Raw genomic sequence first — 27,187 nt, 5'->3', positions numbered from 1 at the left:
TGAAATTTTTCAAACAGATCCTTTATTGTATCGCTTTTCGGTCCTTTGGTTACATTAAACCTCCGTTGAAAACTTCATCTTGTTGCAACAACACTGTGTTCTAGGCGGTGGAATTCCAACACCAGAAAAATCCTCTGTTCTAAGGAATAAACCATGTTGTCTACAGCACACTTGCACGTTGTGAACAGCACGCGCTTACAGCAGAAAGACGACGTACAGAATGTTGCACCCACAGACTGCGTTGTCTTCTATATCTTTCACATCACTTGCAGCGCCATCTGTTGTTGAAAATTGTAACTACTGTAATTTCGAAAGTTTGTCCGCCTGAAAATGTACTGTTGTCCCAAGCATATTGCAACAAACGGTGTATTTCTATCGCTGCTCGTTTAGTTTTTATTGCCGTTTCAAATATACCGGTCATTTTTGAAACACCCTGCATATGCACTGATACTCCTTTCTATTATATTACATCCTTCCATATTTTTCAGCTCTTTCTCGACACCAGGTCGTTTTGATATTGCAATACTGTATGCTTTTATGAAAAATGGTTCATGAGGTTTTACCTGAAGCTCACACTGATAACCCTTTACCCTACCAGCTATGTCACTGAAAACATCACTGTATTCCCACAGCAGATTTTTCTAACTGTTGTTTTTGCTCCCCATATAAATTTTGTCCTCCCTCCATGAACCATGGACCTTGCCGTTGGTGGGGAGGCTTGGGTGCCTCAACGATACAGATAACTGTACCGTAAGTGCAACCACAATGGAGGGGTATCTGTTGAGAGGCCAGACAAACGTGTGGTTCCTGAAGAGGGGCAGCAGCCATTTCAGTAGTTGCAGGGGCAACAGTCTGGATGATTGTCTGATCTGGCCTTGTAACACTAACCAAAATGGCCTTGCTGTGCTGGTACTGCAAACGGCTGAAAGCAAGGGGAAACTACAGCCGTAATTTTTCCCGAGGGCATGCAGCTTTACTGTATGGCGTCCTCTTGGGTAAAATATTCCAGAGGTAAAATAGTCCCCCATTCGGATCTCCGGGTGGGGACTACTCGAGGACGTCGTTATCAGGAGAAAGAAAACTGGCATTCTACGGATCGGAGCGTGGAATGTCAGATCCCTTAATCGGGCAGGTAGGTTAGAAAATTTAAAAATGGAAATGGATAGGTTAAAGTTAGATATAGTGGGAATTAGTGAAGTTTGGTGGCAGGAGGAACAAGACTTTTGGTCAAGTGAACACAGGGTTATAAATACAAAATAAATAGGGGTAATGCAGTAGTAGGTTTAATAATGAATAAAAAAAATAGGAGTGCGGGTAAGCTACTACAAACAGCATAGTGAATGCATTATAGTGGCCAAGATAGACACGAAGCCCATGCCTACTACAGTAGTACAAGTTTATATGCCAACTAGCTCTGCAGATGACGAAGAAATTGAAGAAATGTATGATGAGATAAAAGAAATTATCCAGGTAGTGAAGGGAGACAAAAATTTAATAGTCATGGGTGACTGCAATTCAGCAGTAGGAAAAGGGAGAGAAGGAAACATAGTAGGTGAATGTGGATTGGGGCTAAGAAATGAAAGAGGAAGCCGTCTGGTAGAATTTTGCACAGAGCATAACTTAATCATAGCTAACACTTGGTTCAAGAATCATAAAAGAAGGTTTTATACATGGAAGAATCCTGGAGACACTAAAAGGTATCAGATAGATTATATAATGGTAAGACAGAGATTTAGGAACCAGGTTTTAAATTGTAGGACATTTCCAGTGGCAGATGCAGACTCTGACCACAATCTATTGGTTATGAACTGTAGATTAAAACTGAAGAAATTGGAAAAAGGCGGGAATTTAAGGAGATGGGGCCTGGATAAACTGACTAAACCAGAGGTTGTACAGAGTTTCAGGGAAAGCATAAGGGAACAATTGACAAAAATGGGGGATAGAAATACAGTAGAAGAAGAATGAGTAACTCTGAGGGATGAAGTAGTGAAGGCAGCAAAGGATCAAGTAGGTAAAAAGACGAGGGCTAGTAGAAATCCTTGGGTAACAGAAGAAATATTGAATTTAATTGATGAAAGGAGAAAATATAAAAAAGCAGTAAATGAAGCAGGCAGAAAGGAATACAAACGTCTCAAAAATGAGATCGACAGGAAGTGCAAAATGGCTAAGCAGGCATGGCTAGAGGACAAATGTAAGGATGTAGAGGCTTATCTCACTAGGGGTAAGATAGATACAGCCTACAAGAAAATTAAATAGACCTTTGGAGAAAAGAGAGCCACTTGTATGAATATCAAGAGCTCAGATGGAAACCCAGTTCTAAGCAAAGAGGGGAAAGCGGAAAGGTGGAAGGAGTATATAGAGTGTCTATACAAGTGCGATGTACTTGAGGACAATATTATAGAAATGGAAGAGGATGTAGATAAGATGAATTGGGAGATATGATACTGTGTGAAGAGTTAGACAGAGCACTGAAAAACCTGAGTCGAAACAAGGCCCCGGAGTAGACAACATTCCATTGGAACTACTGACGGCCTTGGGAGAGCCAGTTCTGACAAAACTCTACCATCTGGTGAGCAAGATGTATGAGACAGGCGAAATACCAGCAAGATGTATGAGACAGGCGAAATGCCCTCAGATGTCAAGAAGAATATAATAATTCCAATCCCAAAGAAAGCAGGTGTTGACAGATGTGAAAATTACCAAACTATCAGTTTAATAAGCCACAGCTGCAAAATACTAACGTGAATTATTTACAAACGAATGGAAAAACTGGTAGAAGCCAACCTCGGGAAAGATCAGTTTGGATTCCGTAGAGATGTTGGAACACGTGAGGCAATACTGACCTTACGACTTATCTTAGAAGAAAGGTTAAGGAAAGGCAAATCTACGTTTCTAGCATTTGTAGACTTAGAGAAAGCTTTTGACAATGTTGACTGGAATACTCTCTTCCAAATTCTGAAGGTGGCAGGGGTAAAATACAGGGAGCGAAAGGCTATTTACAATTTGTACAGAAACCAGATGGCAGTTATAAGAGTCGAGGGGCATGGGAGGGAAGCAGTGGTTGGGAAGGGAGTGAGACAGGGTTGTAGCCTCTCTCCGATGTTATTCAATCTGTATATTGAGCAAGCAGTAAAGGAAACAAAAGAAAAATTTCGAGTAGGCATTAAAATCTAGGGAGAAGAAATAAAAATTTTGAGGTTCGCCGATGACATTGTAATTCTGTTAGAGACAGCAAAGGACTTGGAAGAGCAGTTGAACGGTATGGACAGTTTCTTGAAAGGAGGATATAAGATGAACATCAACAAAAGCAAAACGAGGATAATGGAATGTAGTCGAATGAAGTTGGGTGATGCTGCGGGAATTAGATTAGGAAATGAGATGCTTAGAGTAGTAAAGGAGTTTTGCTGTTTGGGGAGCAAAATAACTGATGATGGTCAAAGTAGAGAGGATATAAAATGTAGACTGGCAATGGCAAGGAAAGCGTTTCTGAAGAAGAGAAATTTGTTAACATCGAGTATAGATTTAAGTGTCAGGAAGTCGTTTCTGAAAGTATTTGTATGGAGTGTAGCCATGTATGGAAGTGAAACATGGACGATAACTAGTTTGGACAAGAAGAGAATAGAAGCTTTCGAAATGTGGTGCTACAGAATAATGTTGAAGATTAGGTGGGTAGATCACGTAACTAATGAGGAGGTGTTGAATAGGATTGGGGAGAAGAGTAGTTTGTGGCACAACTTGACTAGAAGAAGGGATCGGTTGGTAGGACATGTCCTGAGGCATCAAGGGATCACAAATTTAGCATTGGAGGGCAGCATGGAGGGTAAAAATCGTAGAGGGAGACCAAGAGATGAATACACTAAACAGATTCAGAAGGATGTAGGTTGCAGTAGGTACTGGGAGATGAAGGAGCCTGCACAGGATAGATTAGCATGGAGAGCTGCATCAAACCAGTCTCAGGACTGAAGACCACCATAACAACAAGAACAACATAAATTTTGTGTTTCTGAAATTTTCAAATTTACTAAATTCCCAAATTCAACTTCATCAGTTTCAAATCTATAAATTTCAATATTCTCCAATCTCTTTTCTTTTAGTAAATTGAGACTGTCAAAATTTCCATTACTCTGATCACCAAGTGCGTTCACAAAATTTGTCTGAATGTATTCCCTTTCACTAGTTTCTATCAAAAGTTTTCTTCCAACCCAATCAAATGCTGTATTTACTTTTACTATCCAATTCATACCCAAAAGAAAATCCTCATTAAATTCCTGAATTATAAAACATCCACGTGTGAACAACTTGCCTTCAATTAAAAATCTCACTAAAGCCTGGTTTTTTACCAATTTACTGCTCTTCCCAGTAGCACCTTTTATCTTTACTCCAACAACTGGCATTTCAACATAATCTTTCCCCACTTTCAATTTCTTGCTTAAGCTTTCTGATATTCCTGAGATCTCACTTCCTGTATCAATTAAACATTTATCAGTCCATGACCCAATTTGAACCTTTATATAAGGACTGCAAAATTCTTTCTCAGAACCTGTGCCCTCATGTAATAAAGCACTTTCAGTTTCCCCAAACCTATACGTATCATAATCATATGGTATACCATTATATGTTTTATTTGTCACAGTTATAAAATTTGAGCAAGATACAAAATTGTCATTAGTACTCTATTATCTCAAATAGCCAAGAATTTTCGTCCAAATCACATTGTATACTGTTGAAGTACTTATCCTTCAGCTTTTCAAAAATAAAATATCTGATCTTTTTCCACCACTCAGGACATATAGTTTCACATACATTAATAAGCATCTTTCTAAAATTCTTGTCAAAAGAAATAGTTTCACTGTTCAGCCATAGGTTCATAAGAAATGTGTGTGTGTCATTAGTATCTGTAAATGTTTCACTTAGGCTAGAAGTTATACATGTGTCATCATTATTTGTGTAGTCAGATTCTTTACCAACAACATCAAAATTCACACTTTCACATACACCTGCCTGCTAGCCTTATTCATCCTGGTAACATCGCTGGGAATTTCTATAATATTCTCACTACTTAATCCATTTTCAACCATGTGTATACCCAACTCTCTATTTAAACTAGTGAAACACCTTTCCTCAACATCATCATCAATACCATTACCATCATTATCAACTTAATCAACAACATCATTATCATTATACATATTCAAATTATCCTCCAAAATATTATTTCCCCTTTCTAAAGTTACCAGATCCCTTTCACCAATATTTTCATTCTCACAGCATGCATTCTCTCTTTCATTCACACACATCTCTGAACTACTGCAAATTACATCATCTGACAAAGTTTTGTGCTTTTCTGCCCAAGTGTAAAACTCTGTTAAATTAAATGAATCACAATTACTTTTATCTACTGTATGTTCTTGTGTATTGAAAATTTTATCTTTATTATCAATATCATCATTATTTTCCTCTTGAAATTTCTTCAATAAGTAACAACTAATAACCTCATGTGATAGCTTAGGTTTGGAACTGTCATGTTTGGGTTTATGATAGTCACATCCATTAGTCCTTTCATCATGCTCACCTTCTGCCTCAACCTTGCGGACCTTCAAGGGGACCTCTACTCGTTTTTTTATTTCCTGTATTACAACTGGTTCCTGTTTGAACTGCTGATTGTGGTTCTGCAAATGTCTCTGACCAACATTTCTGTTCCCATTCCTATGCCAAACATTACCAGGTTGTTGGTAGTTTCTGTTGTACTGATCTCTAGCAAAATTTCTACTGATCTCTAGGAAAACTTCTGTGATTTTGTTCCCTAAAGTGTTCTCTATTTTGTTGATTATTTACGCAAAAATGTTGTTCTTGTTTTGGATGAAAATTATGGTCCTTCTTTTGAAAATTGTTGTATCCCCCTGAATTTTGACTGACACCATGATAATTGTTTTGTGCCCTTTTTTGAAAGTTATCATGTCCCCAATTGTGACCACTACCTTTCTGAGTAAACCCACTGTGTGTTCTTGTTGTTACCCATCTAACCTTTCAATATAACTGAGATACTGCTCAACATTACTATCAGGACAATGAACTAAACTCAACTGCATTGCTGATGGCAATCTTCTCTTTAAGGTATCAATTTTGATCAAGTCATCCACAGGTTTTGTTAAATGAATAAGTTTTTGAAGTTCACTTTGGCAAAATTGTTTCATGCTCCCATCTGATTCTCTACAGTTTCTCCCATTCAAAAATTCACTTTTGATTCTAGCATGTTTAAGATCATCCCACAAATTTTCCAGACATTTTGATTCAAATTCTGAAAAGGTCATCCCCACAGTTATAATCTGGTTTGCCCAAGTCAAAGCTTCCCCTTCCAAGAATTTTTTCACAAATTTAATTTTCATATCATCTGGTGAGTGAGGTAAAAAACAATCCTTACAATACTGTATAAAATCAACAGGGTGTAAGGGTCCATCTACCGAAAAATGCTTCTCTGGAATATTAGATACAAGATTGCGTGTGCTGACATTGTGATTTTTGCTTTGAAATTCAGTGTCAAAACTTTCAATTTTTTCGCTAAGTTCTTTGACAGATTTTTTGTTTTCTAAATAATTGCATTCTACTTTTTCTCCTAGAGTAACTAAACGATTGTCAGTTTTTTGTTCTACATTTTTTACTAAAACATTTGTGTTCTCATCCAAATTTTTAATTTCCCCTGTTATCTCATTAAATTCAATTAAATTTCTTTCCCTATCTGCCAGTAACTCATTTTTTACAGTATTGATTTCATCGTTCAATTTAGTATCAATTTCATTTACTTTTGCTTCCACAGTTTCAATTTTTTCCTCAACACTGCCTACAACGTTCGAAAGATCACCCACTTGGGTATTGACTGCCTGGACTTGCAACAAAATGTTATAGATTTTTTCATCCCAGTATGTCTTATTGTCGTCTACTGATTGTTTAATTTCTTTCGTGAAATTTACAAGAAAACTTTTTAAATCAAATTGATCGGTTCTTTCTGTTTCATTTGACCTATCCTGATTTTCGAAGTCTATTACATTACTATTTTTTACTTAATGCACAATACTCTCGAAAATCTTGTAAGTCATTATGAAAAAGAAATTATACACAACAATACAAAACAAGATAAAACGATTGTTTCAACAAAATACGAGGGTTTCGTGACTGATCTGGAACTCTCTTCTACTGTTGCAAATCCATGTTTTCCATCGATGTGATTGTTGACCAAAATTCTTGAAACTTTTTCTTCTGTCGAAAATTATATTTTTGCCGAAACATTTCTTCTCCAAAACTTTTGCTTCTCGATGAACACAAATACTGTAACACACATTCTGAAAAACTGGTATTAACACACCAAAATTTTCTTCTTCGTAGTACTGTTGAAGATCACGTGAACACAATATCCCGGCTACAGTCCCCAGTTGAAATATGCTCACTATTTTTATATACTGTACTTAGCATATTTCGTGACAGTACCTTTTCTGTGAAATGTTTACAAGATGATATTTGTCTTGGCTTCAGTCGTCTAGTGGAAGTATGATTCCACAATGCAGTTTCGTCAGCTGCAGAAATGACCTGGTTCAATGCATTTGCCTCATTTTTGGTGCTTCAAATACCATTTCTTCGAATGTGGTTTCTCAAAGGTTATATAAAAAAAGTAGTAACATAATTCATTTTTTCTTGTTCACTAGCAAATGTTTATAATGGCGACCTGCACATTGTTCGACCGTCAATACACACCAAGTGTTCACTGTCGACTGACTACGGTCAAAGACGTCTCCAGCGTCAAAGACATTTTACACAACACACAAGCTTCCACTTGTAATCAGTCTCTTTGATATTCTTCGTCACATCTACTAATAGTAATCAATATGCTGTCACTCTCAAAAATATAAGTAAATTAGCATAAAATAAGGCAAATTACAATTTAAACAAATTCTGACAAAAATATAAGAAAACATTTACAACTTCCCTTATTAAAATTGGTATCGACAAATCCATAACGCATTGTTGAAATATGCTCACTATTTTTATATACTGTATTTAGCACATTTTGTGACAGTACCTTTTCCGTGAATTGTTTACAAGACGATATTTGACTTGGCTTCAGTCGTCTAGTGGAAGTATGATTCCACATAGTTTCGTCGGCTGCAGAAATGACCTGGTTCATAAATAACACATCTCCCAGATCCATTACAGTCTGTTGTATCTAGTGTTAGAAGAATTCAAGGAAAAAGCAATAACTGTGAGCTACTTAGTCTGTCTACCTCAGAATTCACACCAGAGATGCTAGAGCTAGACCAACGCCATAGAAACTGTACAGAATCCTATATTATTTACAGTCAGTTATGGAAGAAAGTATTCAGCAATAGGTCATTGCAGAAATTGTACAACCCTCTACTAGCCTCTGGGCATCACCAATAGTGATTATACCCAAGAAATCTATTAATGGCGAGAAGAATTATCACCTGTGTGTGGATATGATGATGGTAAATGAAGTCGCCACCCTGATGTGTGTCATTTGCCTCATACTGGTGAGACTTTGGGTAGACTGAGAAACTGTAAATTCTTCACAACTTTAGATATAAAAGCAAGACGTCATCAGATTCTGATTGCACTCCAAGACAGGCGAAAAACTGCCTTTGTATTGCCCTCTGGGCTGTACGAATTCTTGAGAATGACTTTTGGTATAAGAAACGTGCCTGCCACATTTCGAAAAATCTCAGACTTGTTGTTATGTAGGTTAAAACCCATGACATGTTGGTCTATTTAGATGACATCATTCTATTCTCTAGGACAACTGAGGAAAAGTTAAGTGATTAAGAAAAGTGCTGTGAAGGTTACAAGGTCACAAGGCACTCACTTCAGTCTGAAACTGGAAAAATGCTTTTTTGCAGAATCGCAGGTTCAGCATCTGGTGATATTTTATTTGCTGCACCCTCTAATATAATCAATCCCTAAGATTGATGTATTATTACTGATGATTTGTAACTAAACCCTTAATAGAGTTGTTGAAGAAAGGACTAGCTTCTGAATAGACTGCAGAATGCGAAACTAATGCAACAGGTTAAAGATGTGTTAATATATTTACCCTGGCTAATACACCCTAATATTCAGAAAGCATTTATATTGTCATGTCATGCTCAAGACAGTGCTGTGGGTTGTATTCTGAGCTGGGCACAAGATGGCAATGAAAACCCGATTGACTACTCCTCTCACCAACGCATTGTATAATGCGGAAAAGAGCCTAAACAGTACTACTGTTTACATTCATTTGTTATTCGTGACTCTACAGAGATGTTACAGTACGAGGTGCATTCAAGTTGTAAGGCCTCCGATTTTTTTTTCTAATTAACTACTCACCCGAAATCGATGAAACTGGCGTTACTTCTCGACATAATCGCCCTGCAGGCGTACACATTTTTCACAACGCTGACGCCATGATTCCATGGCAGCAGTGAAGGCTTCTTTAGGAGTCTGTTTTGACCAATGGAAAATCGCTGAGGCAATAGCAGCACGGCTGGTGAATGTGCGGCCACGGAGAGTGTCTTTCATTGTTGGAAAAAGCCAAAAGTCACTAGGAGCCAGGTCAGGTGAGTAGGGAGCATGAGGAATCACTTCAAAGTTGTTATCAGGAAGAGACTGTTGCATAACGTTAGCTCGATGTGCGAGTGCGATGTCTTGGTGAAACAGCACACGCGCAGCCCTTCCTGGACGTTTTTGTTGCAGTGCAGGGAGGAATTTGTTCTTCAAAACATTTTATTAGGATGCACCTGTTACCGTAGTGCCCTTTGGAACGCAATGGGTAAGGATTACGCCCTCGCTGTCCCAGAACATGGACACCATCATTTTTTCAGCACTGGCGGTCACCCGAAATTTTTTTGGTGGCGGTGAATCTGTGTGCTTCCATTGAGCTGACTGACGCTTTGTTTCTGGATTGAAAAATGGCATCCACGTCTCATCCATTGTCACAACTGACGAAAAGAAAGTCCCATTCATGGTGCCGTTGCACGTCAACATTGCTTGGCAACATGCCACACGGGCAGCCATGTGGTCGTCCGTCAGCATTCGTGGCACCCACCTGGATGACACTTTTCGCATTTTCAGGTCGTCATGCAGGGTTGTGCGCACAGAACCCACAGAAATGCCAACTCTGGAGGCGATCTGTTCAACAGTCATTCGGTGATCCCCCAAAACAATTCTCTCCACTTTCTCGATCATGTTATCAGACCAGCTTATGCGAGCCCGAGGTTGTTTCGGTTTGTTGTCACACAATGTTCTGCCTTCATTAAACTGTCGCACCCAGGAACGCACTTTCGACACATCCATAACTCCATCACCACATGTCTCCTTCAACTGTCGATGAAGTTCGATTGGTTTCACACCACGCAAATTCAGAAAACGAATGATTGCACGCTGTTCAAGTACGGAAAACGTCGCCATTTTAAGTATTTAAAACGGTTCTAATTCTCGCCACTGGCGGTAAAATTCCATCTGCCGTACGATGCTGCCATCTCTGGGACATATTTTAAAACAATGCACATGTTTCTATCTCTTTCCAGTGTGGAGAAAAAAAATCGGAGGCCTTAGAACTTGAATGCACCTCGTGCTACTGTTTACATTCATTTGTTATTCATGACTCTTCAAAGATGTTACTTTTAACAGCTCTGTTAAGTGGCGCAAAACCAAGAAAAGAGGTCCAACATAGCGCGGCACTGCTGGCATGGACCTAAGGCCTGTTCAACAATGGGATACTGGACACTGGTGATGGTCACCAGCGATGGTCACCGAAAGAGATACATTCGTTTGGACTGGGCCGTTCACACCGGGACATTATACTGCCTCACCAAGCCACTGTGACCCAGCAGTGACTCACTCTCACAACATGTGATGGGCAAGGTCACTGTGTTTACAGCAATCACCACCAGACATGCATTAGTTTGATTTGAAGTGTTCATGCTGGAACACTGATCACAGACACAGCACTGCAGATTTGCCAACCAACAGGCAGTCATTTCTGAGACAGTGACATGAAATATTCATTGTACATTATACTGTACACACTGTACCCATGAATTTAGGCCGTCCTGTTATTTGGGATGTGAAAATGATGACTATAGCAACAAAGTGATGAAAACGAATGTGTGGCAAGAAATTATAACGAAGTTTTTGCCTGAAAGAGCATGGTTAAGAAAAACAAAATTGGTAATTTGTATGTTCTTTTTCCAAATTTAATACCTTATTTTTCGGACCATAAAAGGCTAGCAAAATTTAGTTGCTACTCCTGTACGAGTCCATTTCACTAACTAATCAGTTGGCTGTACCTGCGGTGTTGGGCACCAGTGATCCGATAGTGTTCACCAGTCACTGGTGACCATCACTGGTGATTGTCACCAGTGTCCCGGTGCGAAACGGGCCTAAAATGGCATCGCTCTGCACAACAACGAATAAGTTACGCTCAGTGTTGGTACAATACATCAAAGGAAATGGTTCATTCGTCATCAATATACTTGTTGGCTTTCTCGTTTCTCCTCGTTATTGACACATGCTGGCGCATACAGGAACATTGTTGTGCATCTTCCAACACACTGCTATAATGTGAAGTGAAAGAGGTGGGTATTGTTCCATTAAACAATGGTTTTAACTGGCAAGGTGATTATTTTCTGCCAGTTTCAGTTGACTGGTAGCACTTTAAGAGATATAGTAACATGATGTCGAACAAACGGTATGTGTCGTTAACACTTAATTGAGGCGAATGAGAAAGACAAACTTTCTGAGCGTGAAATTATGTTGCATTTCAAATGCAGTAAAACACAACATTTATGGGACTTTAAGAAACAAGGATAAGATTTGAGCCAAATGGATGTAAGGGAACAGGCAGATGAAAAGAAAGGCGAAGAAGACCAGAAATGAAGAAATTAATAAAATAGTGTGAGAATGGTTTGTAAGTGCACAGGCAAAAAACTTACCTTTATCTGGACCCATGTTGTAGAGTGAGGCTCTGAAAGTCGCTAAAGAGCTTGGAATCATGGAGTTTAAGGCATCCACAGGATGGCTGGAGAGTTTCAAAGCTAGGAAAAACATCGTGTGGAATTAAGAGTGTGGGGAAGCTAAGGATGTACAGGAAAGTGTAGCGACAGAATGGAAGACAATGATTTCCAACTTAATTGTGAATTATGACCAAGAGAGTTTTCTGTAATCCAGAAACTTGTCCACTTTGGAAAATTATTTTAGTCCCAGGGGATTCCATTTTGAGCACGTTTTACTGTATTTCAAATTCTGGTCGTATGGCAGGAAGTTCAGAGTGATAATTGACCATACCAGCCTTTTATGGCTCCTGAATTTGAAAGACTCCACCAGTCATTTAGCTTGTTGGGCAGTGAACGTAAGCGAGTATGACCATGACTTCACCATAAGCTGGGAAAACTTTATCAGGATGCACACGCCTCAAGTAATAGGGCCTGTGTAATATAAGCAGATGAGGTAATTATTGCAGGTACAAATCAGTATGGGGTGCCTTCCTGCATACATTGTGTCCATTAGTGCCATCTGCTTTGTGCTTGACTAGGACATCCAAAAAAGGGAGTTCACCATTCTCTTCCACATCCATGGCAAATTTGGTGCTGGGGTGCAGAGTGTTCAGACACTGAAACAATTGAATCCTTCCACACCCATGTGGCTACCAACAAATGTGTCATCATATCTGAAGAAACATGCTGGGTATCGGTGAAGCTTCTTCTAGATCTTGCTCTTCAATATATTCCATGAATATGTTTGCTACAACTAGTGATAGAAGATACTCTATGACAACAACATCTGTTTGTTGATAAGAGACTGTAGATTTGAGGACAAATTCTAAGAGGTAGGTCATTGTGGGGCTGGACTTCTCTCTGATCAGAATAAGGGAATCAGAGAGCAGCACTATGGTAAAGAGAGAGACCTCATCAAAACTCTCCACAAAATCCTGGTAATGAGGGCTTCTAGCCAGCGGGTTGTGAGTGAAGGGGTGGACAATGATGTGAGTATAAAGGAGGTGTGATAAAGCAAAGATGCTCATTTGACTGTTATCACTCGCATATGGCAGCAAATATTATGCTTCAAAAATGTCTGCACCCAGCTGGACATGAGAGAGGGCAATGCAGTCTAACTGTGTCTTTGTGGTCCCTACATGAGCAGTGTTTATAATGGTCTTACATTTCCACATTCCTCAATTAATATTGATTCTGGAAACTTTGTAAGTATGTGTTCACAAGCAACATTATAGCATAACTTGATTAAATGAAGGGTTGGTTTATAGGGCACATCCTAAGGCACCAAGAATTACTTAATTTGGTATTGAAGTGTGGGATAACATTTTTAGAAGGAAACTGAGGCTTAACTACAGTAAGCGGATTCCAATGTAAGTAAGATTTAGTGGTTATGCAGATATGAGGGGATCTTCCCAAGAGAGACTAGGGTGGATAGCTGCATGAAACCAGTTAAAGCCTGATGAGTACTGTTGGCACAGAAACACCAGCAGCACCTGCAGCTGGTTTGTCAGGGTGAAGAACTAACGTTGGTATAATATTTTAATTCTTCTCAGATGTTCAAATCTTTGTCTGCTTTTTCAAAGATTTTCTCAGTTATACTTTGTCCAGAAGAAATTAGAATATTTTTAAAGACTTTCTCAACGTTCAAGCACCTTTGAAGCTAATGACAGCTCAACAATATTCTTAGGGATTTTCTTAGCACATCTTTTGAAAATCATGATTTAGTTCATTCCTAGTGTGTCAATTTTCATTAGAATAATCTTTGTAGCTGGCAACTCTCATTGCAGAATGTTGTGGCTGCAAACTGCATTTCTGAGGACTCAACAACCATGATAGAAATCATGTCCAAATCACTTTTCAGATTGAGTGTGAGGATGGCTCTATTCTCCTTCACTACATGAAGCCTGTTAAAAATTCTTATTTTCTAAAAGTGGGAAATGCCTGCAACAATGTATCAAAACATTAACTTTCTTTACCTGTATGGTTACCTAGACATAAAGAATAGGAATTATAAGCAAGGACAATTTGTGGTCTACTCCAGTATGATAACGGATGGTTGCCTTTTGACTTCAAGCTCTGCGCTGCTGTAAACAATTTTTGGCAGCTTCATAATTTTACTTCCTGCACCAATATGATAAGTAAATTCTGCATTGCCATCCTATTCTCATGCCGCTGCAGGTGATGTCTATACTCCATACAGCAACAGAAGAGCTCTGACAGCTGACGCAGCTGTGGCGCATGTGCTTCGTGCATCCACAACAGCCAATCAGATCATGATCTTTTGTTTACGTTACTGTGGCAATGCCCCAGTGTTGCCGTAGTGCTGGGCAACTGCTGCTTTCAGTCAGTTCCACCACATGCTACATTCAGGTATGTGTGGATACATGTGCATTCTGCTACTTCTGTGAGTTTCTTGCAGTGTGTGTAAGTGAAAAATATTACATGTAACATTTATGCAGTTTGCTTTACCTTGTTAACGTTGAAAATTTGATTGTGTGGAACCATATTCATGGTAATTTTTTTTAAAAATGTTACCACCACTTGATGCCAATAATTTTTATTTTATTGATTATATGATCCAGAGTTTGGCCATAGGCCATTTTCAAGCACAGTAACTTATTTATATGTCAAAAGATATCAGACTGGTATGAAATACAGTGAAATCTGAACCGCATAACAATAAAATAAAAATTATGCAGCCAAATGGCTGCAACGTCATTAAAGAAAATATTTATGTGTGTGTTCGTGTAAGGTGACAAACACTGGTAGTACATGTGAAAAAATACTCCATCAAGGAAGACAGACACTGGTCAGCAGAATGCTGCCTATACAGGAATGCTGCAATGAATGACACGGCATTGTTAGGTTCTGAAGGAGCGCAAGTGTTGCCGAAGGGCGTGACGGGAAGGTCTGTCACCCTGTTCTCCCTACCGCTGGCTCGCTGCCCGTCCGTGTCGAATAGCAGCAAGAGTACTGCCAGCTATCAGAGCTCTTCTCTCAATGTAAGGAGTATAGTATGAACAGGGCAAGTGTAAATCTATGATTGTGTGTAAAATTTGACAGTACACACTGCATATACTGGAAACAAGATATCAGTTTTCAGTAATGTGTAGGATTAACACTTGCTGGCAGATGTCTTGATGTAAGAGTTTTCATTCTTTATTTTGTGAAATAAAATTACATGCAAAAAACATTGAATGGAAGCAACAAGGAAATTTATTTCATTAAAACGTTTGTACATGCATTGTAATTTAAAACTTTCTTTATTATTTCTTTTCTATCTTTTACGTTAATCTACTTGAATTTTTTATAATATATAAAAAAAAAGTTACAAAGTGCTTTTAATTTTTTTATAAATTTATCCAGCCTTCTTCACAGTATATGGATCTTTTCATGCTTTAGATTTAAGTGTAGATTAGCCACATCATGCCATTTCTCTATACCTATGTTTCATCAACTTTAGCAATGGGCCCTGATTTAAACAATTTGTCTATTTTCATGTGAAATATGAATATATGGTGTCCATTCTGGAAGTTATCAAAATGAATGTTCTTTAAGATCAGTAGCTATGAAGGAAATTAATGTAACTTCAGCAGAATTCCTGGAAAACAAAAATAAAGTTTTTCACATTATTACAAAGATGGTATTTCAGAGTAGAATTCAGTCATTTGTTGAAAATTATTTGCAACAGACAACTGAATTCTATACATAAATTTATACTATAACTGCTGAAAAATAACAGCTATGACTAAAATAATAAAGTTGGAACTGCATGAGACCTTCTAAATTCTAGAAAAAGAGTAAAGAAGAATGTGTAATAAAACTGCTCACTAATCACAAACACATTTTTCATTTTATTTGGACATAAAGAGGAGACAGCTATTTGAACTTCTATATTCTTGACCTTAACTTACAATAATTTTGGGTTTGTGTGGCAATACTATTGTGTGCAGTATAGTGGATCATTAACTTATATGATAAATTAATGCATTATCAATTCTTAGGAAAAAGGCGTAATTTGGTAATTCAATTTGTCAGACAGTAGAATAATCAAAAGGTCTTGAGTCAGTCTGTGCTTGACATTAAGGATTCACTTCCTGGAAAAAGTTTAATAGCATGTCTGCATAGTGGTTTGAATTACGTGACGAACTGGATTTTCATATGCTTTTGGAAGGGTTAGTTCTCATGTTAGAGCAAATGTACAGTAAATGTATGGCCCTTATAGGTCTGCAGGGAATATATGGTGGAACTGTATATGTGTGTGCGAAATATCTGAACAGACACATGAGTAGATCAGCACAAACATACATCATTACGTTGTTCTTCCGAAGACAGACAGTAAGAAGCAAAAGTAACATCTGTTATGATCAAGATAGTCTAATGAGGCCACCTCTGGCGCTACTGTTCACAACATATGTAAATGCTCTTGCAGATAACTGATGTATTTCTGTATTTGTTAGCCTGGTGGCATCATTAGCAACTTACTACAAAATGCAGCGACACATTCACATGATCACTGATGCGAAGACTGTTAGCCTACCCTCAGTGCCAAAAAGTAATGTAATACACATAAATAGATGAAAGTATCTGTATTAATAACATTTCATTGCACAAAACGTGATAAGTCATGATACACAAGTATCTACAAGCTTGTATGCAAAGATTTCATGTGGGATGAAAACACAGATATAGCTACTGGGAAGGCAAATGCCAATCTGATTTATTGGAAGGATTATAAGGAAGAGTAATTCATGCACTTAAGACATTTCTTACAAAACCTTCTCATAATTGCATTATTAGAGAAATTCTGGACCACACAGAAGGGTACTGACAATTTCTCTCTCCGAGAACCAACAGTAAAAGAACAGAAAAGGGGTACAATGATACGGGTGCATTATGTTTCCCAATGTGGTACCCACAGGCAGGGAGTGCCACAGTTTCTCTGGAAAACTGCAAGTGGCTGAAACAGCTGAGTGGATGGCAGCCAATCTTACACAAATAAAAGAGAAAACACAAGGAATTCAATCATGAAGCTCAGAATCATTAACAATATACTAACAAAATCTGAATAGCAAACCAAGAGAAATAACTGAGAATAAGCTTGTTACTGTGTGCAAATAGTAATGTCAGCAACCAAAAAGCTTTGGATACATCAACACAACTGGCTGATGAATGAGCCCGCACTTTTCTAGTGGTCTAAGCCACCCGAAAGTCTTGTTAACAGACCCGTGTGTGGCCATGACATCACATATCTCTGGAGAGCCAATGCTGGTACATCCATCTGTATATCAGTGTCCAAATGCGATGAAGATACTAAATTATTCTCCACTTTAATGGGCTTGGAAGTGACAAGACCTATGTTTTGGCTACTGGGGCAGTGGGGAGCATTGTTCCCTGGCAGTGACTCCAACAGCATCTCAATTTCCAAAGTTTCTATCCCTTTGGCATCTTATTCATTTTCTGTCTAGTTCAGTTGAGGCTGTAGTTGCTGCTGAGGCACTGAGACTGTCAGTGATTGTAGCATCGGAGGAAGTGACTCAAATTCCGTGAGTTGCCAGACCTGTGCTGGTTCAGTCATCAACTGCTGCCACAGCTGGTAGCAATGACATGGTGATACATGTTTGAAAGAGCTTGGTGTTGTTTTGCTGGAAAATGGAACCAATTACTCCACAGAACCATGGAGTGCCACTTTGGTAAGCAAACAAATCAGAGCTGACCAGGATGTCATTTCTTGCAAGTTCTAGTTCCTTCAGCTTCTCAATGAAATGTCCCAAGTCCATTATGTATGTATCAGTCTCTCAAACATGCAGCTGGAGTAAAGAGGCCAAGTGTTTTGCAAGTTTTTTACATTGGTGAACCAGAAGCACTAACAGTCATTCTTAATGGAACATTATTCTTACGGATCTTTGATAATCCATACAGCTGAGGTGTTAGTCTTAATGGAACATTATTCTTATGGCTCTTTGGTAATCCATACAGCTGAGGTGGTAGGGCTTCTGTGTCCTGGAGGGTCCTCTTTATGTCTGCTGAGAGGCCTTGATTAACTGATTCTTATCTAGTACTAAGTGCAGATCCGCTACATCGGATCTGCATATAGTTTTTGGTGCACATTGGATCTAATAGGTACTGGTTCTTCCGCTTGTAATCTTCAGTTTTCATTATGATGGTCACATTTTTCCTTATCCAAGAAGATCAAAGAGTGTCTTAGATCAGCAAAGGAGAAAAGAAACCCACTTGCAATGTCAGGAATATACTCCATACCATGTAAAGGTGGAAAACTCTATGTTAGAAAGACTGATGATAAGTCAACACTAGAATCACTGAACATGAGTGGCATTGCTGGTTGGGCTGGGATGAAAAATCAGTCATGGTAGAGCACACTCTGTGGAAGACCAACCACATAGTAAAATTTGTGAACATGGAAGTTCTTGGAGTAGAAAAGAGTTGTCACACCTGCTTATTCAGGGAAGATGTAGAAATACACAAACATGACCACAGTTTCAACAAGCAAGAAGAAAGCCTCAAGTTAAACAGATGCTGAATTCCCATGTTGCAGCAAATGATCGTTGCAGGTAGCAAGGGGAGAACCTCTGCAGTAATCACCACAGAAAAGCTCCTGGACACTGGTGTGCCATATACTGAGTGTCTCACCTAACTCTGCCACCTCAAATATCTCTGGAACAACAACAGATATTCAAAAATGGTTTCCACCAGCATGAATGTATGGCAGGGGCTTAGGAAACCAAATACTACGTGAAATTTTAAAACGTAAAGAAATACTATTTTTAACACAAACTTGTGTATTTTTACATGGACACCCCCTATTATTTTGTATGCTATCAATAGCATGAAAAATTACAAACATAATGGTGTTGGTTGTATCGCAATACATCAGTTACACCCTGAAAAATTCTGAAGCGAAGTTAACGCTTGAAATAAATGAAACGCACAGCTAGCGCACGTCCTGAGACTCAAGCTGCCACTATTCGTGATGTGATTGATGTAATATGTCAGTGGAGTGTTAATGTATGGTGTAGTATTATGCGTTTTCTTGTCGCTTGTTACATTTGCCATCATCTAGTCGATATGGAGGCATTCAGTAATGAAGAAAAACTAGATATTATTTTAATTTATGACTAATGTCACAGAAATGCAACTGCAGCTGTGACACTGTATGCTGAATGCTACTCAGACCATCAGTGTCCATTGTGTTGAACCATTGGCAACATCTGCAAGACACTCAGGTATACAGGAAGCTGGGTTCCCACAAAACGTTGACATACAGTGCCAGTGACTGGATTTGCTGTTCTGGCTGGTGTAGTGCACAATCCTCAGGTGGGTGTATGAGAAATTGCTCGAGGTGTAGGAATAAGCCACAGTAGTGTGTGCAGAACCTTGCATCAGCATCAGTTTCGTCCATTCCATATCTCACTGCACCAAGGACTGTACAGGAATGACTTTGAATCCCACTTTGCATTCTGTCATTTTTCACTTCAGCATTTTCAAGGCACTCCAGTATTCCTAAGCAATACATTGTTTATGGATGAGGCTTCATTTACAAATCATGTTAATGTGAATCTGCGGAACATGCACTTCTGGTCCATGCAAAATCCCCACTGGATTCAGCAAGTTGCTCATCAATGACAGTGGAGTGTCAATTTTTGGTGTGGATCATTGCTAACTGTATTGTAGGTCCCTAGTTTTACCGTGGAACATTGAATAGACAGTTATATGCATCATTTCTTCAACACACACTAGCACTCCTCATTGACGATCTAGGATTGGAAACTTGTCTATCATTGTGGTTCCAACAAGATGGATGTTCTGCACACAATGCAAAAGTTGCCAGAGACGCTCTAGAGGCGACATATCCAATTAGGTGGATCATCCAAGTAGGTACTGTGTAGGCGGTCCCCCGACTTGACATCATTAGACTTCTTTCTCTGGGGTGCAGTAAGAGACAGAGTGTATCGAGAACCCCCAAAGACAGTAGAGGATATGCAACATTGTATTACTGAGGCATGTACTGGCAATATCTGTAGAAACTCTACAATCCGTGCAACACTCTCTCATTACCCGCCTGCAAACGTATATTGATACAAACAGAGGGCACTACTAATATATGTTGACGTGACACAGTTTCCTTGGTCAAGATGTGGGTTTATCTTCTAAGCTGGATGTAATACACAACAATACAGTTCCTGTGGGTGACAGGATGTAATACACAACAATACAGTTCCTGTGTGTGACAGGGCACTAGTAAATGTGTTTAGCAAAGTGAATTAAAGTGTAGCTCTAGTTGTCATTTTGCTAGAATATAAATACATTTACAATATGAAAAACGTAACTTTGCATTGGGCATGTCACTTGCTTGGTTTTGTGGATTGTTCACACCTTCCCATTGTGTGAGCCCCTGGCACAGGCAGCATGAGGTGCATGCTTGAGTCTCAGGATGTGCGCTATCTGTGCACTTCATTTATTTCAAGCGTCATCTTTGCTTTTCTCGGGATGTAATTGACGTATTATGGTGCAACCAATGCCATTATTTTTGTGATTTTTCATGCGATTGATTGCATATGAAATAACAGGATGTGTCCATTTAAAAATCCACAATTTGTGTTGAAAATAGTATTTGTTTACGTTTTAAAATTCCGCACAGTATTTGGTTTCCTAAGCCCTTGCTGCTGAAAACCATTTTTGAATAACTATTGTTGCTCCAGAGATATTTGAGGTGGCAGAGTTAGGTGAGACCCCCTGTATATAAGCTGCAGCTGTGAGCTCGACTCCAGTCCACCATCAGCTAAGCATGGTGAAACTTTGGCAGTGCCAGCCACTTGTGCTGGCAAAACATCAGAAAAATCATCAAACATATGTCAACCAAAGACCCAGAGACAGAAGGGATATTCCATGTAATGTAGGTCACACTTACAATATTTAAATGTTTAAAGTTTCGTACCTTCTATATATTTTTTGAAAAGTCTGGACTTTTTAGTGTATGGCAACAATGGTTTGTGGCCCATTATTGCTTTCCCTCCATTATTTGTAGCCATTTTTATAATGCCATATGTTTTTCATATGATGAGAGTGTGAATTATTGGAGATTTTGGATCTTCATTTCGACTAACTGGCAGGTAAGAATTAGCATATCATTATTTATATTACCATTACATACCCTAATGTATTGCATAAAGAGTATAAAACTGAAGTAGGTAAATTATAAGTTAGGATAAATAATATAGTACAACAGCACGAATTTTCAAGTAACATGAGTCACTTTCATCTAATTAAGTTTTTATACCAAGAAAGATATTAGAAATAACTTTATCTTGATCAGTAATTTACTTCTTAGTGTGAATGTGTAACTAAAATCACTACTAAAATTTTCCCAATTTCCACTAATATTGTAAAAACAGAAAACTAAATGTGTAACGTGAGTCATGTAATCTGAGCTACAGTTGTACTATTGTAAGGTTAGAAGAAGAGGATGCCTTTAGCAACAGCAGAAAGACAGAGTAGGAGGAGGGAAAAGTCAAAGAGTGAAGAAAAATATGAAGAAATTAAGAGGAAGCACCTGGAAGAATCTAGAAAAAGCTAGCAGAAGCAGAAACAAAAGGTTCTACAGCAGAATCAACATAGGCAATGGCTGTTATTAGAAGAAAGAAGAGCTAAAACTAGGGCAAGAGTTAGAAAACATAGGCAACATAAGTTACAAAATCAGCAGCATAGCAACACAGGTTTGTCATCGTGTAAGTCACACGGTGCACTGGATAAAGCCATGGCTCAAGTAGTGCAATTGCATACATTAGCAAGGCACTGTCAACTATACCTGAAAATGTTAAGGTAGTTTCAATCTGGTCAGATGGACCTGCCTCACAACTTAAAAGCAAATATGTTACTGCTGCTGTGCCTCAGTTTCAGTCATTTCATAATGTGGAAATCTATTGGAACTTATTTGCTACATCCTATGGTAAAGGAGCCATAGGTGGAATTGGTGCAGTTGCAGAATGGCTATTGTGGAATGCAGTAAAAAAAGGCGAAAATTCATAGTAGGTGATGCACCAACTTTCGCTTTTGCATGTACCCCAACTATGCATCTTTTTCATGTGTCTGTTGAAATTCAAGGAATCAATGTGAAATGTAATCTGGCTCAAATTTTCAGCACCATCAGTATCAAACATGAAAAGCATTCACTGCTTCACTACAAGAAAGGATTACTACAAACATATCTGCTGTTTCCAAAGAATTTCACTGCTACAACCAACATACTGAAGAAACTATAGAAAGTGTGAGAATTGGAGACTAGAATATGATAGTAAATTCACTGCTGGAGAAGTATGTGCAGCTTTTGGAAATTCTTACCTAACCAGTGCAATGGAGCATGCTGGTCATGATTGGCAATGGCCTGTAAAATTGATAAAATTACAAAGAAAATTAATCTACTTGATGTTGTCAATGCAGGAGGATATTTTCAGTTCTCTGACTTTTAATTGAATTTACAGTTCATTTTCCCAGATGTCATGCTCCTATAATTTTTCATGGTGTTTGAAAAGTAGAATGTTAATGTTAAGTTTCTCTTATTTGGCACATAACATCATATTTTCATTTCTGTGCTTGCTGGAAAAGATTTTTTCTAACAAGCAGCAGCAAGTAAAAAGAGTCACGGAACACTGAGTCATGTGCCTTTTTCAGTGTATTACACTATTTCACAAGGTATAAATACTTTTAGAAATCTGTAAGTCTGTCATTTGAAAGCCAGCCTAATATGCATTTTCTGTGATAAAAACCAGATCCATACTCTGAATAGTTTGAGAACACTTTTGACCTAAAATTCACTTTAGGAATAGGATGTCCCAAATTTGTAACGTGAGTCACAACATAAATTACATTCTTGTTCTTTAATTTTACTGCTCTTCCCAGCTTAAATAACACTTCAAGAACTTTGCCTGAATAACACAATTTTTAACACTGATTTTTAAAAAATGCATTTATAAACTGATAAAAAGTCAACATGATAAAACATTGATTTCAAAATGTAACAAAAGTCACCATGGTATCTCTCAGAAGCCAATAGGCAATTTTGTAAAACAAATCTGCCACTGCCGTGCAGGGGATCCTAAATCCTGCTAGGTTTCCTGATTAATCAGACAAATTACTGCCCTGGCATCCATGTGGAATTAAATATAAACACCACTGATGCACAACTCAATCAGGAATTTATTAGGCACGTGTGCGGGTTCTGCCAGGACTGGAGTTAAAATGAACGTTGATGCTTCGTCATGTTCTGCTGCCCACAGTTATTGGTGAACACTGGTGCATCAGCACACAGTACTGTTTTCCTGCCCTGTCACTTTGTTTGTGAAAGGAATAATATGTATCGAAAAGATGCAGCCACTGGAGACACTTGTGGCATATCCAACAGTCTGGACAATGGCTTAAGTAAGCATCATAGGGGGTGAATCCAAAGAGGGGGAACACTCCGTGGTCTACATTGAGATGCCTGACTAGGTAGCATTTTCTTACTATGTCCATTGATATCTGCTTGGAAGCAAGAAACATTTCCTTGCACAGGATGCACATCTTGAGTAGCAGCTCAGGAAATATCAGCATGTGGCAGAGAGTTGAACTATGTGCCAGCTATTGGAAAGTGCATTTTGAGCTGCTTCTGACACCTCAAACAAGTTGGCAATAATTGTGATCGTGCTTAAGGTGAGGTCTTGTGCTTAAGTGACAACTACACCTCCAATTTAAGAATCTGCATATGAGACGCTGCAATTTGTACACTAAAATTTCAATTTATGGGTTAGGCCATGCACATCTACTCTCCAGGATGCATAAGACTGGTCATTGACCTGGGCGAAGGTTGCCCGACAGATGTTCGACCTGCAGACTGCTCAAGTTTCAGATCTGCTCCACAATGTTTGATCATCTCCTGCATCTGCTCCTTCTGTAGTTGTCTCCACTATATCTGTTCCTTCTGCATTATTTTACACTGCCAAAACTCAGAAATTATTGGTACTTTGTGATGAGATATTTAGCCCATGAGAGACAGCCTCATTGTCACTTCTATAATTCACTACTTCGATGGGGGGAGTGCCACAAGGCAGTTTCTCTAATAAATGGCTAGTGGCTGAAGGACCAAGCAGATAATGTTAATCATACACATGTTTGAAAGGACAAACATAGAGGTAGTCAAATGTGAAGCCCAGAATCACCAACAGTGTTTGAACAAAATCTGAATAGCAAACAAAGAGAAAAAAGTGAGAACAAGCATGACACTGATCGCTGACAGTAATGTCACTAACCAGAAAGATTTGGAAACATCATCACAACTGTCTAAGGAAAGCACATGCCACATCATTGGTTACACAGTTAGACAGTCTTGCTAACAGATGCAGCTGTGAAACTGAGCAACTCTGGATGGACATTGCAGTTGCTTTCATCACAATATTGGTGCCCAAATCTGCAACGATGCTAAACTGTGTGCCATCCTCTGCACAATGTATGCAGAGTTGCTTGAATAATAGGCACTTGTTTTTACAACAGCAACGTTCTCTCTCACAGGTCTGAATGGGGAGATGACTGGACACCTGAAGCTATCAGTCTTTCAGAACAGTTTTCACCATTCATCACAACTATAGCATTTGGACATCTCAAAAAACTTTTCACAGTCTAATGGTAAATATTTGTTTACCAGGGAGTACTGTGTACTGGAATAGAATACTTAGACAGTAATATTGCATGTTTGAGGGGGCAGGAGGATTGGTGTCAATGTCACTGAAGATTTATGTATAACTAATTACTTCCCTGTAATTAATGATCACAAGGCAGGCAAAAATAGAATCATGATGTGTTTGGAGCTTGTACTCAAATTATGTGTGTTGATCACCACTGTGTGCAGAAAACTTATTTGTTTTACTTCTCACAAACAGTTTGTGATTCAAATAAAGCATGCTCTCTCTCTCTCTCTCTCTCTCTCCCTCTCCCTCTCCCTCCCTCTCCCTCTCCCTCTCCCTCTCCCTCTCCCTCTCCCTCTCTCTCTCTCTCTCTCTCTCTCTCTCTCTCTCTCTCTCTCTGCGCCAAATCCATAGTATCAGTTGAGCACACAACCACTGTGTCTTCAGTTGATACAATGTAGTGGCACAGTGCACCTGTTTTAAAGACTTTCTTATTGATGTGTGCTTGATAATATTACAATTGCAGAACCCATTTGAAGCTTAGAGAAAAAAAAAGTTATTCTAGCTATATAGCTTTTGGTCATTCTATGTCAAGTGGAGCAGCCTGACATGATTGCTGCCTGGCCATTCAAAATCCAGTGAAAGGTTTTGAGCAGGTTCAACAAAGTATTGGATAAACATGTACAAAGTTTAGATAGGGGTCCCAAATTTGCACTGCTATGTGCACGCCCAAGTACCAACTTTGGATAACTATTATGAAAGCCCCCATTTCCTCATACTTGTGTCTGATAAGAAAATATTACTGATTTGATTTTCAAATAAGTTTGGTGATAGCTGTAATTCTGCAAAGGTGGAAGAATATTAATTGCGTAACTTAGAGAGCACATCTGTGATCAGCCATAAATTGTAATTTTCAGGATGGATTCAGCCAAGAATTGATATTATGATACACAGCCATGTTGTCTTCTTGAGGTCTTTGTACAATAGCCTCTGTCCTTATCTATTCAAACCTATTCTCCTGTAAATTTTACAGAAAATTTTCAGTTGCCAAATTTTGGATAGATTTGGAGGGCCCATTTGTCAGGGTATGTTCTTTATCTTTTCTATCTTGCTGTGCCTAGAAAGAGCTTCAGAAGGTATATAGTTCAACTTTTGGGCCATGGCCAGTTATGGCTGAAAACATGTTTCTAAGTTATTACCTTTCACACATGGTCAATATGCTGAAATGTGACATTAGTTAGCAAACAGAAAGTAAAAATCAGTGAATGCTGTTTCTGTGTCCATAAAAATAAAAATTTAGTTATGTAAAAATCAACTTCAAGCATTAATCAGCAATAAACCAAATGAAACTCTACAAAGTTAGAATGTCAAACTGTACAACAGGAATAATTCTTTTCCACTTCAGACTGAATAAACTGCTGATACTGTTTCCAAATTCTAAGTAAATATCTTGACTTCCTGATGTTATTGATAGTGCTTTTATGATTTTAAATTTTCATTGTTCAGGAATCCAGCAAGTATCTTTACTAGACGGCCAGCTGAAGCAATGGGCAGGACCATGAAGTGTAACGTATGAATTGGTGAAGTGATGTATTGCACGGGATCAGCTGAACTGATGAATGGTGATGCCCACCATAAAAGTTTTATTTAAGTAATAAATGTAGTATAATATAGTGGTGGGAAGTTTGTTTTCTTTATGTGTATGTATTCCGGAGTTAAGAGATGCATCGTATTTGCAAGCTGGATGACGACAGCAATGTTGCTACGTTTTGCAGTTACTATGCTTTGGACAGTTTATTCCATGTTGTTGGGTCCTGCCTTACAGATATGGTGCATGCTATGGAAGAAGAATGGCCATGACAATTGCAGCAAAGTCACAGGAACAAGAGCAAAACATATCTATCAAATTCAATTTGATCCTGGTATCTGGAACTGTCAGTTTATTGACATTGTCCTTACTGACGTATTTGTGGCATTCCAAGTAACAAACATTTCTTATGGATTGTCATTGTAAAAGTAGAATGCAATATACAATACATTATTTATGAGAAGTGTCATATTTATTTAAAGAATCTGAACAGTGGATTGTATTCTTGACTTCCAGCAATAAGTGCAGCAGTTTGAGACACAAAGTCCAACCTAGAGGTATTGGCAAATGTGAAGAAATGACCTGGCAAGCAAGTCAATAATAGGGAATTGTAGATCCTGAGCAAATGTTACATCATCACTCAATAACATCGGAGCACCACAACCATGTGCACGCATATTGCTAACCGAGTGATGTTTTGTTGTCATGAAACTTCACACACTTCTCACCCACCAAGAATTGTTGTACATACAAGCTATGTATTGCCCACATTCTAATGTTGTAGTTGAAACAGCTGGAATTTTTTCATCTGCTTGAAATGCTTTAACTGTGAATCCTACAGCATTATTGGAAACTCTGCTTACTGTTTTTGATTAGGCCAATGGGCTTGC

At 38.6% G+C, this 27,187-nt stretch overlaps 1 protein-coding gene across 8 annotated transcripts in view; it reads right to left on the bottom strand.

The window, feature by feature from the left end:
• Positions 1 to 27,187, bottom strand: part of LOC126482327 (uncharacterized) — a 463,601-nt gene that overhangs the window by 190,285 nt on the left and 246,129 nt on the right. Inside the window, exon 8 of one of the 8 annotated variants that reach the window (XR_007587631.1) lies at positions 18,624 to 21,159. The exons of 6 other annotated variants lie outside the window; for them this stretch is intronic. Coding sequence is in view for 1 of the 2 variants with exons in the window: in XM_050106387.1 (XP_049962344.1) it covers positions 15,614 to 15,636 (23 nt within the window). In the remaining variant the exon portion in view is untranslated. Of the gene's footprint in view, positions 1 to 15,233; positions 15,637 to 18,623; positions 21,160 to 27,187 lie in introns of those variants that run through there. One more of the 8 variants, XM_050106387.1, reaches the window with a different exon arrangement.

Source organism: Schistocerca serialis, chromosome 5, assembly GCF_023864345.2.
Source record: "Schistocerca serialis cubense isolate TAMUIC-IGC-003099 chromosome 5, iqSchSeri2.2, whole genome shotgun sequence".
Taxonomy (NCBI): domain Eukaryota; kingdom Metazoa; phylum Arthropoda; class Insecta; order Orthoptera; family Acrididae; genus Schistocerca; species Schistocerca serialis.
The sequence above is the reverse complement of the archived record's forward strand: the minus strand, read 5'-3'. Positions and strand labels throughout refer to the sequence as shown.